At 44.4% G+C, this 13,649-nt stretch overlaps 1 protein-coding gene across 2 annotated transcripts in view; it reads left to right on the top strand.

The window, feature by feature from the left end:
- kcnd3 (potassium voltage-gated channel, Shal-related subfamily, member 3) overlaps positions 1-13,649 on the top strand; it is a 106,492-nt gene that overhangs the window by 79,656 nt on the left and 13,187 nt on the right. For both annotated transcript variants that reach the window (XM_079679459.1, XM_079679458.1), the window contains one exon: positions 8,951-9,119. In XM_079679459.1, coding sequence (XP_079535585.1) covers positions 8,951-9,119 — 169 coding nt within the window. The remainder of the gene's footprint in view (positions 1-8,950; positions 9,120-13,649) is intronic.

Raw genomic sequence — 13,649 nt, 5'->3', positions numbered from 1 at the left:
ATGGGGAGAGCCCCCTCGGCCCCGTGCAGAGTGTGTGGACTAAAGTGTGGAGGGCTGCTCTCCTCCTGCCCCTGTAAGGGCCCAGCTCGCCCCTCGCCGATCCCGGGACCCTCAGAGGGCCCGAGAACAGCGAAGGCGCATTACGTCCGGGGAGGGGGTCAGATGCAAACTGACCCACAACCCCCCCTCCCTACCAGTCCTGTGTTGCCCCCGCAAGCACAGACGAGCAGAAAGAGCCCAACATGTCCAAGAGATAAAACCTTATGAAGGGGCCTGGCGTCTACCAAGACGTCGCTGTGCATATATCCTCCACACTCACACCGTTGAATAAGGCTGTTGACACAGCTACAGCCCGTGTGGAGTGCGCACGAATCCCCGTGGAGCAGGCTCTCCCTTCCTGTCCGTAGGCATGTGCAATGCACTCGCAGAGCCAGCCTGCCAGGCGTTTCTTGGACAGAGCTTTCCCGATCACCCCGCCCCCGAAGCACACGAACAGCTGTTGGTGCGCTTAAGGGCAGCCGTGCGGAAAGGAGGGGTTCGGTCTGGGTGCCGCTCCAGTCACCCCGAATCAGTAAACAGCTCAAATGGTTCTGAGACCAGAGCTCCGGGAACTAGGGGCAGGTCCCACTGCGGGGTGGAGGCATGCACTACTGGGCGCAGCCTCCTGACCCCCTGTAAAAACCGCGACATCAGTGGTTGACTAAAGGCTGACCTGCCGCCAAATCCCTCATGGCAGGACGAGATGGCTGCTGCATACACTTTCACTGTTGAATGTGCAAGCCCTTTGTCCACCAGTAACTGTAAGAAGGAAAAAATAGAGCCCAACTCACAAGATAGGGGTAACAGGCTGTGGTGGATCCAGCTCTAGCTGCCTGGATAGACTGAATAACAATGTCAGACAATCCAGCCTGTCCCTCTCAGGAGCCAAGCCTGGAGAGGTTGGCCGAGAGTGGGTAACGCCCCGATTGCACCTGCCTCTTGAGACATCGCCCCCCAGAACTGGGGAATCGCCCAGGGCTGGCCCACCTTCATCTGTGTCATCTCTGAGTACCACGGTGCCCCGATACGATCCGGTGCTACTAGGATGACTGACAGACGTTCTCGCCTCAATCTCCCCAGGAGAGGGAGAATGAGACGCAGCGGTGGAATGGAGTAGAGCAGCTTCCTTGGCCATGGCTCATGTGCAAACGCGTCCACCCCCAAGGGAGGGTCGTCGCTCAGGGCCATGGAGAACCACAGGGCACAGTGGTTGTTGCGCCGGCTGGCGAACAGAACCACTTCCGCTCTCCCGAACTGGGCCCAGATCTGCTTCACCACCTCCGGGTGAAGCGTCCATTCGCCTGGCAGGGGGCCGCCCCTCGACATGAGGTCGCCCCCCCTCTTCTCCAGTCCCGGGATATGGAGGGCTCTCAGAGATAACACCACCTCTGAAGCCCATAACCCACAGCCTCTCCGCTGTGGTCAACAAGGCGGCGGAGCGGACTCCGCCCTGCCTCCTCCCAAAAACCTTAGGTTGCCCTCCACTGAGGGGGGGATGGTCACCAGCCGCCGTTTGTGTCTCTTGGGATCCAAACGCAGGCTGGAGAACCACCTCTGCAGGCATAGCACTTCCTGCGGTTCATGCATTAATCGGAGCTATTATACCAGGCAAGGTGTGTTTTCTGACAACAGCACGCCGGCAATAGCGTCTCTTGAACCCGCACAGTGCTTTGACAGCACTCGGTTTATTCCACTCACCTGCACACGCCCACCTGCTGGCTCTCTATACTGGGGTTTACAGCAGGGCAGGGGCGGGGAGTGTAGGACAGTGTTTCCTCTGGGGATGGGCAAGAAGCAGCCATTCTGCGACTACTCCTCATCCCGTCCCGTGAGCAAGGAGATCGATCCAAAGAGCCCTTCCGTAAACACGGGGGCTCCCAGGAGATCAACACGATCCTCTTTGGAAAGTGCCACGCGGCGTGATATCCGGTCCCCGGGGGAACCGGGCCTGGGGCAAGGCCCGTGGACCAAGCTACTTATTCGGCCTTGCGGCCCAATAATCGCTCTGACCTGGTGAGGGGCATCTCTAGCAATGAGTGAGTAGCCCACACACCCGCCGCCATGATCATCATCCAGGGAGAGTACAGCCCTGGGCGGTGGACTTCCATGGACGCCAGACCCGGAAGGAATGGCGAACGTGAATGGCACCGCCTCTGCCATATCCTGGTCCCCCAAACACTCGAAGCAAGGGTGGTGGGGATCGGCGCCCGCTATTTCAGCCAGGGCACGAAGGACAGGCCCGGGTCTCTAGCAGTGGCGACTCCCTGGAGGTATGATAACTCTTTCTTCTTCTTTCAAACGTCTCAGTCTCTCGTGGAATCACTTCCGCTGCTGAAGAGAAAAACGCTGATAGTCAGGAGGCGAGGCCTCCTTTTATACGGTGTGATGCGCGCGCATTCAGGTAGGCCCTTCCAAGGCCGGCTACGTCTATAGAAGTATCAGTGGGAGAATGCTCGGAGGGTAAGGTAGTACCCATATAGTCCAGTAGAGGGCGGAGCCTGTGAGAGATATAACTGAAGCAGATACAACCCGTTTTGTCTCTGTGTAAACGTAGCCTAAGTTGTAATACACGTTTCTAAATGATGCCGAAGTAACACAATACTAATAACAGTGATAAAACTGAGTTTCTCTTAGTTGGCTCCAAGTCCACTCTGGCCAAAACTGACACATTTTTCCTCACTATTGACAATTCCACAGTCCCACCCTCCCCCCAAGTTAAGAGTCTGGGTGTCTTCCTTGACAGCACCTTATCATTTGAAGCTCACATCAACAACATCACTCGAACTGCCTACTTCCATCTCCGCAATATTAACCGCCTCCGCCTATCACTTACACCCAACAGCACCGCCATCCTCATCCACGCCCTCGTTACATCCCGTATTGATTATTGCAACTCCATCCTCTCTGGTCTTCCTCACAGATCCCTGCATAAGCTTCAACTAGTCCAAAACTCAACCGCCCGTATCATTACCAGAACTCCTTCCATTAATCACATCACTCCGGTTCTACAACAACTCCATTTGCTGCCCGTTAAATACCACATAGATTTTAAAGTGTTGCTCCTCACCTTCAAGGCCCTTCACACTCTTGCACCTCCATATCTCTCTGAACTCCTTCACACCTACACTCCCTCTCGTGCCCTCCGATCCTCCTCTGCCTTCCTACTCACTGTACCTTCTGCCCGCCTGACCACCATGGGGTCAAGAGCCTTCAGCCACTCTGCACCCCATCTCTGGAACTCTCTCCCACAAGACATCCGCAATATATACTCAGTCACTATCAACCTTCAAATCCAGCCTGAAAACACACCTTTTTAAACTGGCGTATATTCAATATCTTTATAATTTTTCTAAACTGATTCTTGTTTTTAAGTATTTGTTTTTAAGTCTTGTATTACTGTGTGATCTTCTTTATTGCTTTTTTTTAATTATGCTCTGTAAGGTATCCTTGAGAGCTTTGAAAGGCGCTCATAAATAAAATGCATTATTATTATTATTATTATTATTATTATTACAATACTGATAACTGCTAGTAAAAACTATGCCTTTAATGCTTTTAAGTCTGCAGACAAGACGGCAGGTGAAAAACCTTTTAAACGCGTGTTTTCTGAATGGAGATCGGATCGATCTGTAACTGCTCCGTCCACACTCACAACAACGTCCTAAAGACAGAAATAAAGCAGTGACTGTATTCGCCATGAGAGACAGTCTGTGGTTTGTACTTGTTTCACTTTTGTCCAGTTTCTGAACAGATACAAGGAGCTGTGAGCTCTGTGTGCTAACGGCTGATGTTTTGGTTTTCTGATTCAACGTCAGTGGCTGAGATCCTCACTGCTCATTGGCTACCGCAAGAACGCGTCATGCAAATTTGACGCTCGAGTTGAAAAAATTGATTAAAGAGACTCTCGTACACACACGCACACACAGACTTTTGCATTTCAAGTATTGCTTGTTCATACAGGACACCAAAGGCCAAATGGCCTTTCCCCTAAAATGACGAAGTTCCAAGCATGGTAGACACACAACCCGCTCACTAACACAACACGCTCTGCCTCTTCCAGTAGGTGCAGGGATTGTGGTCCAAACAGAAGCACTTCGGTTGAATCTGAAGGGAACTGGGAAAATTGCACAGAGATCAAATGGGATTTGGTCTGTAAATGGAACCTCAACCCTCAACACTTTATAAGGCTGTTTCCTCTTTTATTAACAGAAGCTCTTGTTCAGAAGATGGAAATAAAATGGCATTATGATGTTGCAGCACATGCATAAAAGTGGTTTGTGCTCCACAAAGTGAACACAATTGCCATCAATAAATATTTAATTTGTGATCAGATCAGTTACTGTACACTTTATCATGCAGGTTTTTCATAGTATACCCAAACAATACAATTACTGTAAGAATCATATATTTTACAAACCATGTTTATATATAACACTATTTGTGAATGCAGTCTCTTGATTATTGCCACCTTCAGACTTGTTGTTTTCTATGATACTTGTATGCTGGTCATGTTTTTCACAGCAGGTATTTAAGAGAGTGACCTGACACGACATGACATGACCTGCCATCATCACAAATGTGTGTGTGTGCCTGTCATCCCTCAGACCATCTTGGACGAGCCAATCCCTCACACATTCCTTCACAAGAGCACTTAGTCCTGCTCACTAACCCCCATCTATCCTCGCTAGGCTTTATTAATGTAACCCGCAGAGACCCGGCCCTCCAACGATGGGATGTGACAACCCTGACCGAGGACTGACCTGTGTGTGTGTGTGTGTGTGTGTGTGTGTGTGTGTGTGTGTGTGTGTGTGTGTGTGTGTGTGTGTGTGTGTGTGTGTGTGTGTGTGTGTGTGTGTGTGTGTGTGTGTGTGTGTGTGTGTGTGTGTGTGTGTGTGTGTGTGTGTGTGTGTGTGTGTGTGTGTGTGTGTGTGTGTGTGTGTGTGTGTGTGTGTGTGTGTGTGTGTGTGTGTGTGTGTGTGTGTGTGTGTGTGTGTGTGTGTGTGTGTGTGTGTGTGGGTGGGTGGGTGGGTGCATTTGCATTTGCATTTAATATACAGTAAACTCATACGGTGTGTTTATGTGCATGACAGGGAGCACCAGGTCTGATGGAGAGAAAAACACCTCGGGGTGCACTGCATCTGCTGAGCAAATATTTCTCCCTCCAGTTTACCTCCTTTGACTGCTTATCCATCTTTTCTCAGACATTAACCTCCCACCCACCTTTGAAGGATTTTTTGCAGAGTTATAAATGACCTTTATCCACCTTTCTTATCACATTCATGCCAACATTTACACCAATTTACTTTTTCTTTAATGTGTGCGAGCCTGGTTTTTATCTCTATGCCATGTATAATGTCTCAGAGATGGTATCATCAGAGACAGGCCAGCTTGACTAAATGGAAATGGCAAATTGACTGTAAGAGAGGAGGGCCTCTATCAGGCGATCTGATAGGATCCCATTAAAGAAGGCATGCAGATGAATATGATTAGCTTTTCATTTCTCCTAATGGAAACATCTTCAGAGGAGAGGAGCAGATAAATGTTTTGTAGTGATAGAGCCTTTGCACTGATGGGATTGTTATTGCCTAATTTGGGTAGAAAGACCATTAAAGTTCTGGGAAGGGACAATGAATGTGGTCTGTGAGTATACTCTCAGTTATGGCTCCGGACCAGTGGTTCACCGTGTGTGGGCACTGCAGTGCATTGCTTTGTTGATACGAAAAAGCTATATCCTCCATTTAAAAGGCTTCATATTGGGATTTTTTTTCCTAAAATATGCAACTAATGAGTGTGTGTGTGTGTGTGTGTGTGTGTGTGTGTGTGTGTGTGTGTGTGTGTGTGTGTGTGTGTGTGTGTGTGTGTGTGTGTGTGTGTGTGTGTGTGTGTGTGTGTGTGTGTGTGTGTGTGTGTGTGTGTGTGTGTGTGTGTGTGTGTGTGTGTGTGTGTGTGTGTGTGTGTGTGTGTGTGTGTGTGTGTGTGTGTGTGTGTGTGTGTCTGGGGGGGGGTGGGTGGCTGTGTTTTGCAGTACAGAGCACAACTTGCTCAGCAGATGTGTGTTCATTTATGGAGAGCCCCTCTGGTACTGTTTGCCAAGTCCTCAAATAACCAGCACTATTCTCTATGATCTGTCAAAGTAGATGAATTTCATGAGTGCTATTTAAAAACATGTATCTGGAACACTTGAAAAAACTATTGTTGTTACTTAATATAATTTCTACACAACAAGCCTCTTTCTCATTTCGTCAGGTCTCTGTGACACAGAGTAACACAGCAGTAACCATTCATCAAGTTTCTGTTTTCGATTCATTTTTAATATAGAATATTTTTGCCTGTGCACAATTGCGTAAAATAGTTTTTTTCTTTATATGCATGCATGCCGTGCAGCAGTAACAGGTGGATTGATTATGCATGTGCACTCTTTAATTCTACATAGCCTTTTAATATATATTACAAATGCTTCAGGGGACCTTTGCAAAAGCTGTTCCATCCTAATGTTGTGAGCATTCATGTGAAAATATATCCATCTGTCACACAGAAGCGTACAGTGGTGATGAAAGATCAGTGCGAAGAGGAATGTACATGTGGGTTTTTTATGTTTATGTAAATATACTTTGTTGTATTAGGTCCAACTTGCTTTAACTAATTCAGTATTATACAACATTCCTGCATTGAATGCTACATTTACCAGAGGTATAATGTTCATTTTGTGCTGATAATATAGATTCAAAAAGGTGTAGGTGATGATAACCTATTTAAATTCAACAACAACTATAACTGCAGCCTCGAGAATGATGTTGAATCAACGTGTCTGTAAAGCAGTTTCACAAAAACAAAACATTATAACCTTCCGGAAAGTCAGTTTTATAGAAGGATTCTTCGCATTGACTGCATTCGTTTTATCAAGATGTGGTGGAAGAGGGATTCAGATATTTACTCAAAGGACCTTTACCAATTATATAATGTTGGGTAGTTTAATGTACTTGCATAGTATTGTATATTATGCTCATAAAAGGTTGTAAAATGTACATCTGTGTATCGTATCAATGCCTGCCAAATAAATGTAGTTGAGTTAAATGTAAAACATGTCTCCCTGAATTGAAGTGGAGTTGCATACAGTTAAATGACTCAAGTAAAAAACAACTATTTCAGAATACAATACATACAGACAATTTCAGTACTCTAAATTATACCACTGATACCGTATACAAATCTATACATTTGGCATTACATGTCCACTTCCTTAATAGTAATATCAACCGGTATTTTAGGAGGTGGCCTGTGTAGAGTGTGTGTGATTCCATTAGTGCATGACGGTAGCGTAACATCCCTGTAATTCCACCTTTCCGGGGTTTATTCACACTACAGCTCCCTGAAAGCAGCATATCTCTGGATTTTCACTGTTTCTGACACGCCACATTGCTTTCTACAGGGATGAGTGTGACGAGCCGGAGAAGAGACATATTCCCTTGCAACATTTAGTTTCTGTCTGTCTGGCTTTGCTTCTGCTGCAACTTTGCCTGTCAGCCTCTCCGGCACATTTGCAAAAGATATGTTACCAGTTTAGGTGTGTCCATGAATCATGTATAATTTGCTGGTTAACTTAAGAGAAGTTGTTATATGCACACTGCAACATGTACAGCACTTAGAAGTAATTGTTCGATTAGATTTTAGTTTGAAATAATCATTTTCGTCTACAAAAACTACGTCCTAATTCTTCGACGCCAAGCCTGAATGCAGCAAGGTGGTTTTACACACGATGAAATAGATTTTATGAATACAAAGGAAAAGTTATTGTTTGTAATAACTGAGGAGGTCATTCTTTTAACTGTGACTTAGAGGTTTATACTACTCACTATGAAGGAGAACAGATTTGTGTTCGAAATGCTAACTTATTAATGTTAGCATAAAGATCTTTCCACGATCAGTCTTTACCTAATTATATGTAACGCTTAAAGGCTTTTTGTTTAAGGTTTATTTGTAGTGGTACTTGGAGTCAGTTCTAATCAATTCAGTCGAAAGCTGGAAAACAAGAACAAATCACCTGCACTTTTTACTCATGAATAAGAGATGAAGACCATTCGAAATAAAGGTTGCTTTTCCAACCTAAGTCGTGCTCTTTTAGCTTTTGAATTTCTTTAGTTACACTGTTTGTTCCCGCAGTCGGGCTTCCACCTTTTTAAAAAAAAACAGGGGGGCGGGGGTAATATAGTTATTGTAATTGTGTTCTCTGTCTTTGAAGTCAATACAAGATTGCTTTTGACTTGCAAATATTTCAGATTGAATTGGGCTAAATCACCCCTGGCATTCACAGTGTCCTCTTCTTTCTCTTCTCTAAAGGTTAATAGTGTCTGCTCTCAGTCTCTTCGCTGGGCTGTTCAGAGACAGAGGGGGGTTTGGTGGCAGCCTCTCGTTCTCTCCTGGGGTGGGATAGTGTCGGCAGGTCAAGCTTTAAACTCGGTAGGGGATGGACACGTGCAGCATAGAGAAGCCTTTTATCAGAGAAACGAATGGGCTGCTAGTTGAGCTCTTTGATTGTGTGTGTGTGTGTGTGTGTGTGTGTGTGTGTGTGTGTGTGTGTGTGTGTGTGTGTGTGTGTGTGTGTGTGTGTGTGTGTGTGTGTGTGTGTGTGTGTGTGTGTGTGTGTGTGTGTGTGTGTGTGTGTGTGTGTGTGTGTGTGTGTGTGTGTGTGTGTGTGTGTGTGTGTGTGTGTGTGTGTGTGTGTGTGTGTGTGTGTGTGTGTGTGTGTGTGTGTGTGTGTGTGTGTGTGTGTGTGTCTTCCTGCGTGATGTGAATGACCTACAGTCGACTGTGCATGAATCAAAGGTTGAGCTACCACATATAGACTTTATTAAATACATTATGAGACGTTCTGGTTAATTGTTTCTCTCTTTCTCCCTTTCACCTCTCACAGGTATGGAGACATGGTTCCTAAGACGATTGCAGGGAAGATCTTTGGCTCGATCTGCTCGCTGAGTGGGGTGCTGGTAATTGCGCTGCCCGTCCCTGTCATCGTGTCCAACTTCAGCCGCATTTATCACCAGAACCAGAGACAAGACAAGCGACGGGCGCAGAAAGTTCAGGTGAACACAATTTCATTTGCTTTTAACCTGGCCTCAGAGGGTTGGACCTCCAGACATCCAGCCCTCAGAGGGGGGGGGACTGTGACGTCTCTCTCCCGTCTGGGTTAGGTTGAAAAAAGGTTTATTCAAAGCTTGATTCAAAAAGTAGTTGGTTGTTTGGTCACTGTCAATCAAATCTGGTCAGATTTTCCCACTGAGTCTTTAAGGAACAGATTGTCTGAGTCAGTTATCCAACAAAAAAGAGTAGATTTAAAATCTATTTCCAAAGTCTGTGCATTATACAACATTGAAACTAATGACCTGCGCTGACCTTGAAAAAACTTGAATTATGTTATGTAAAATAACCAACCCCCCTCCGAACCAAAATATCCCCTTTAACTCCAAAAGCTAAATGTTATTATAACTCCAATCTCATAAAAAAAACCTGAGCGTAAAACCTCGCTGTCAAAGAAGTGAATATCAGCAACTTTTCATCTTTGCATGATGTTGTCCTTGTGAGGAGACTGTAACCTTGTAAGTGTAGCAATAAAACATGTGGGCACATATTTCTAAATGGATTCTATGAAGGTGTGTTTGAACTGTGGAAGATTTAAAGATTCTATCTTCTTTTGGGTTAATATCCCAGCCTTTAGACCAGGGGTGTCAAACTCAAGGCCCGGGGGCCAAATCCGGCCTGCGACTTCATTTTATGTGGCCCCACAAGAGCTTGCAAAGATTATAATACGTTTATTAGACGGTTACGTGCCACTTTACAGAAGCACGTTGCCCATAAACTACATGTCCCACAATGCATCTCGTTTTGTGACATGCACACTGAAGAGACTTCAGAATCAGAATACCTTTACTAGTCCCACAGAGGGGACATTTGCATCGTTACAGCAGGAAAGAGCCACAGACAGCTTAATGTTGCATAAGAAAAAGTACTAAGTTATGATATAATAAAAAAGATATAAAAAAAAAAACTTGCAATAATTTGAATTACGAAGTCATTACCCTATCCAATAATAATCCAATTCAGAGGCAATAATGTAATATAATACATTATTTATATATATTATATATTATTTATATATGTATAATTATATAGTTCCAACCGGCCCTTTGAGTGCAACCATAATGCTAATGTGGCCTGCGATGAAATTGAGTTGCACCCCTGCTATACACCTTTAAAGAATGTGTTGGTGTGTCCATGAGCAACCCAAGGTAAAGCATCAGCTGGCTTGCATACAAAACTAGGCTGCTAATCACAGCTTGAAGGCAAGGCTGACACTTTCTTTTTCTCCTAAGATAGATACTAGTGTTTGGAGATGGCAGACATGTACACACTGACACATATCTTCAGAGTCCGTTCTTCTTTCTCATCACCCTCGTTCACACCTCTCTTAGCAAAGCTTTTTTACTCCCTTTGTTTATTTCTCATTTCTGCTCCATCCATCCTCCCTCCCTCCCTCTCCCTGCACTCTGTGATTAATGCCATCCATCTCGGCACATGCTCCCTGGCTGTAGTTTAAATCTGTTTAAAGTCCTGTAGTTCGACCGTGGCATGACCGCTGCCTAGTCCTAACTAACCGTAACCTTGTCAGGACTCCTGTGTAACACGGCCAAGAGTGAGAGGACGAAAAGACACACAGAGTGGAAGGAGAGGAGGGTTGAAAGGTCGGGGAAATGATCTAGATTGAAAACAGGTTGGAGCCGACGAGATGTATAGTGTTGACGCAGAAAAGAGACAGAGGAGAGGAGGAAGGCCAGAGGAAAAGAGGGGGCAGAGGGGGAGAGAAAGGGGGAAAGCTGGAGGCGAAGCATGTCCTAATGCTGTGCGCTTTCCTGAAATAGCTGTCACCCGCATGAGGCTGGAAGGAAGGTGTGTGTTTGTCTGCTTGTGTATGTAAGTGCATCTGTTTAAGTGCATGAATGTGTGTGCGTGCACCTTACTTCCTGTCAATTGTAGACCTTGGTCCGTCCCACCTTTCAGAGTGTTATTAAATCAGCCGCAGTGAGCTGCAACGGTCAAAACATGTCTCGGAACAATGTCTCGTACACATCCAAAAGTACCTTCCAACTGATCAGCATAGTCTGGCACTGCTGTCGTCATTAACCACTACTAAATGACTCTCTAAGGCGCTTGTATGTCTTCCTGGCTTGCCCGCAGTGAGGTCAGCCATTTGCTCAAGTACCCATAAATCCAACAGATAGGCTTCTCTACTTCATAACAGCATGACTCAAACGCCTTATCATTGCCTTCATAATAATATCCCACCTGGATGCCTTGATCCTTGAGAGCGTTATTACTACGCCAAATCAAGGACTTAAGTGCCAAGGATGATGATGGGTTTGCAAATGTGATATTTTAGAGCATTGAGGAGATGCAATCTGTTCACCATCTCTGTCTTTAATTAGCTCACAGGATTAAGTGTTACTTAGCATTCAAGCTCGTTTGCTTGAGATCAGTGGAGGATGTCTTGTATTACATATTGTGCTAGCTCTGAGTGGATGGTGCTTTGGAAATTATTTGATTTCACATCCCTACTGGTTGGTAACTTAAAGGGCCTTTGCTCCCCGCCTTTTAAGCCATGCCAGCTGTGTAGCTATGTACTTTATTATAACGTGTCTATCACTTTAGTCCAGACTCACATATCTCAAAAACTATTATGGTTTGGCTTGGAATTTAATTCATACATCCATTGTTCCCAGAAGAGGATTCCTAATTACTTTTTTTGACCCCCTGACTTTTCATCTGGTGCCACCATAAGGGTCATCTTTAATTGAAATATTCACATTTTTTGGTTAGATTGCCATGTAATTTGGTTCAGATAATAAATTATACTGATTAAATGTTTCAGATCCTTTAATGGACTCCATAATGAGATATATGCCTCATTTTTCACTGCATGGTTTGACTAGCCTTGACTAAACTGCCTTTTTATACCAGGGTATTTTCTCTACTTTATTTTTCCACTATGCATATTCCCCCCTCAGAGTGTGGTGGATTCTAAGCTGACTGTCGTAGTGACGCCAGTAAATGTGCTGTCATATAATCTTCAATGAGACTCTTGCTAAATCCTTCCATCTGTAACCAAACAGAGGTATGTCTACACTCGATTGTGAGGCGTGGTTTTAAGGGCTGCCATATCTTAAAAGTCTTGGTTGGATTGAAAAAGAAAATGATGGTCACTATGTTCAGTAACTTGGATACAATTCTGGTCCCCAAAATCTCCTTTTACTAATACTGAACCAAAAAAGAGCCAGGCAAAAGAGTCGAGTTGAGCCATTAGGGCTGCACGATATAGAAAAAAACTGACATTGCGATTTTTTTCCCCCTGCGATATATATTGCGATATGAAAACATACAAGAATTGAAGAAAATACCTTTTTTTTTTCCCGCAAACCATCCTTTCTTGAACTTTAATTCTATCCAATTAGTATTTTTTTAACTATATTTAACTGGATGAAGGATTTTAGTCACGGACGTCTGGATCTTAACTTATCAGAGCCTGCATGTCACTCACTCAAGTACCCCTGACATGAGAGCCGCGCAAGTTTTCCTTTTGTAGCAAGCAGCAAAATAATTTTAACATGACGTGTTTGACTTCATTTGCCTACTTAATATCGCAAGTCCTACAAAAAAAAGAATTCAATTATTTCTTTTTTTAAATCGCACGTCCACGCAATGTGAATATCGCGCATATCGCGATTATCGTCACGACACGATATACCGCCCTAAGCCATACCTCCCGTTCCGTGCAGCGGAAATGTTGCGTTATACTATGGTCTGTAGCAACTGCAATGTATTTTATTGCCTTTTCTAACAAATGCTGCCGACATGTGTTCAGCTCATAACACGGTACAGTACATCTCATTAATTTAATGTTCTTTGACTCTTGTTGGCAGACAATGATCTCTTACACCATAAAAGATGGCAATGCGTGTGCAGAGGGTTTATGATAGAGCCATTAAACCATTGTATATTCAGCTCTTTTATTGCTAATGACAACAGTGATATTTTATGTCCCATCTGATCCATGAATTACTCAGGCATGACATATCCTTCAAAACCCCATTACTACCGTCTGCATAACATGTATTGTTCTTTAATGTTCCGTAACCTTAATGACATATGAACTCAGCCATTAAGCCACCCGCTTAGCAATTGTCACTGGTCATTTAGCATAGCAAAACGTCATTTCCTCAGCTTTTAAAAACCGGCACATTGTTGTATTTCACAGAAAAATCCATTCTTCCTCAGATAATTTATTAGGAGAAGGCTATGTTTAATTGAGAGTAAAATCAAACAGCCAATCAAGATTTAAAGGACCAAAGTAAAGCAGACAGGAGAAAAAAGAAGGGGGAATTATTGTTGAGGAGAGGAAGCAGCATTAGTCCCGCAGCCTTTTCCAGCCTCCTCTCTTCTCTTTTTTTTTTCTATTCCCAACCCCCCCAATCACATCCATCTTCATCCAGGTCTAATTGTTAGCTGTTCTGGGCTCCATTACAATTAACCATCCATCTGGGTGGTGGTAGACAGACAGCCCC

The sequence above is a fragment of the Notothenia rossii genome (genome assembly GCF_949606895.1).
Source record: "Notothenia rossii genome assembly, chromosome: 4".
Lineage (NCBI taxonomy): Eukaryota > Metazoa > Chordata > Actinopteri > Perciformes > Nototheniidae > Notothenia > Notothenia rossii.
Note: the sequence above shows the minus strand (reverse complement) of the source record. Positions and strands in the feature narration are given on the sequence as shown.